General features: G+C 68.3%; 2 protein-coding genes across 2 annotated transcripts in view; one reads left to right on the forward strand and one right to left on the reverse strand.

The window, feature by feature from the left end:
• The window catches only part of COL4A3BP (collagen type IV alpha 3 binding protein), a 94,446-nt gene extending 94,168 nt beyond the window's left edge, over positions 1 to 278 (reverse strand). The window contains exon 1 of the mRNA XM_009280307.1: positions 84 to 278. Within this exon, the coding sequence (XP_009278582.1) occupies positions 84 to 278 (195 nt within the window). The remainder of the gene's footprint in view (positions 1 to 83) is intronic.
• POLK (DNA polymerase kappa) overlaps positions 255 to 792 on the forward strand; it is a 36,611-nt gene continuing 36,073 nt past the window's right edge. Inside the window, exon 1 of the mRNA XM_009280288.2 lies at positions 255 to 529. The gene's annotated coding sequence lies outside the window, so the exon portion shown is untranslated. The remainder of the gene's footprint in view (positions 530 to 792) is intronic.

Below are 792 nucleotides of genomic sequence, written 5' to 3' on the forward strand. Positions count from 1 at the left end.
CACCCGCCCCTCCTCCCGCCGCCGCCATTTTACGCGAGGCGGGTGCTCTGTGCCCCTATTTACCAGCTCCGCCCCACACCCACCCTCCCTCCCAGCCCCGCCGGCCAGGCCGCGCGGCACCTGACGGGAGTTGTAGTCTTGCCCCGCGCTGCCGTAAGCCCGGCCACCGTTGCCTCTCGGGAAAAGTAGTTTCTGGTGCGCGCCTGTGAAGCACAGCGTGCTGGGAGATGTAGTCTGCCACGGCGGCCGTCTCCCTCCCGTCGGCAGGTGGCCGCCATCTTGGTTTCGTCGTTTCTGTGGCGCCACTGGCGGGTTTCGCCTCCGTGCCCCCGCTGAGGTGGGGAACTCCGCTCCCGCCGCCGCCGGGCGAGGGCAACGGTGCTGCTTGAGACGGTGTTTGCTTTATTTTTTGTGTGGTGAGGGAGGGCTCTTTCTTTAGTGAGGTGAAGTGTCTTTCCGGCCCTACTTGCTTTCTACTGTGAGAGATGCGGCCTCGTCTTCCCTGACTCAAACCGGCGGGACTTGGGGGGTGAGCGCCAAACCCTTCCCTTAACAAAAATGGTGGCCGTGGAGGCCGCAGGAAGGGGCGGGAGGTGTTGCCTTCTCCTGGGTGAGTGGGGGGGGGGGGGGGGGCCCCCCTGCCACAGGTAACGTGTCTCTGCCGCCCGTGCGGGGCTGGCGGGCACCTGCGCCGCTCCCCCGGGCCGCGGGACGGAGAGGCCGCTGAGGCCCTCGCCCTGCGGGCGGCGGCGATCGCGGATAGGCGCGGCGTGCCAACTAGCCGCGCTGTGG

Source organism: Aptenodytes forsteri, unplaced genomic scaffold, assembly GCF_000699145.1.
Source record: "Aptenodytes forsteri isolate BGI_AS27 unplaced genomic scaffold, ASM69914v1 Scaffold387, whole genome shotgun sequence".
Lineage (NCBI taxonomy): Eukaryota > Metazoa > Chordata > Aves > Sphenisciformes > Spheniscidae > Aptenodytes > Aptenodytes forsteri.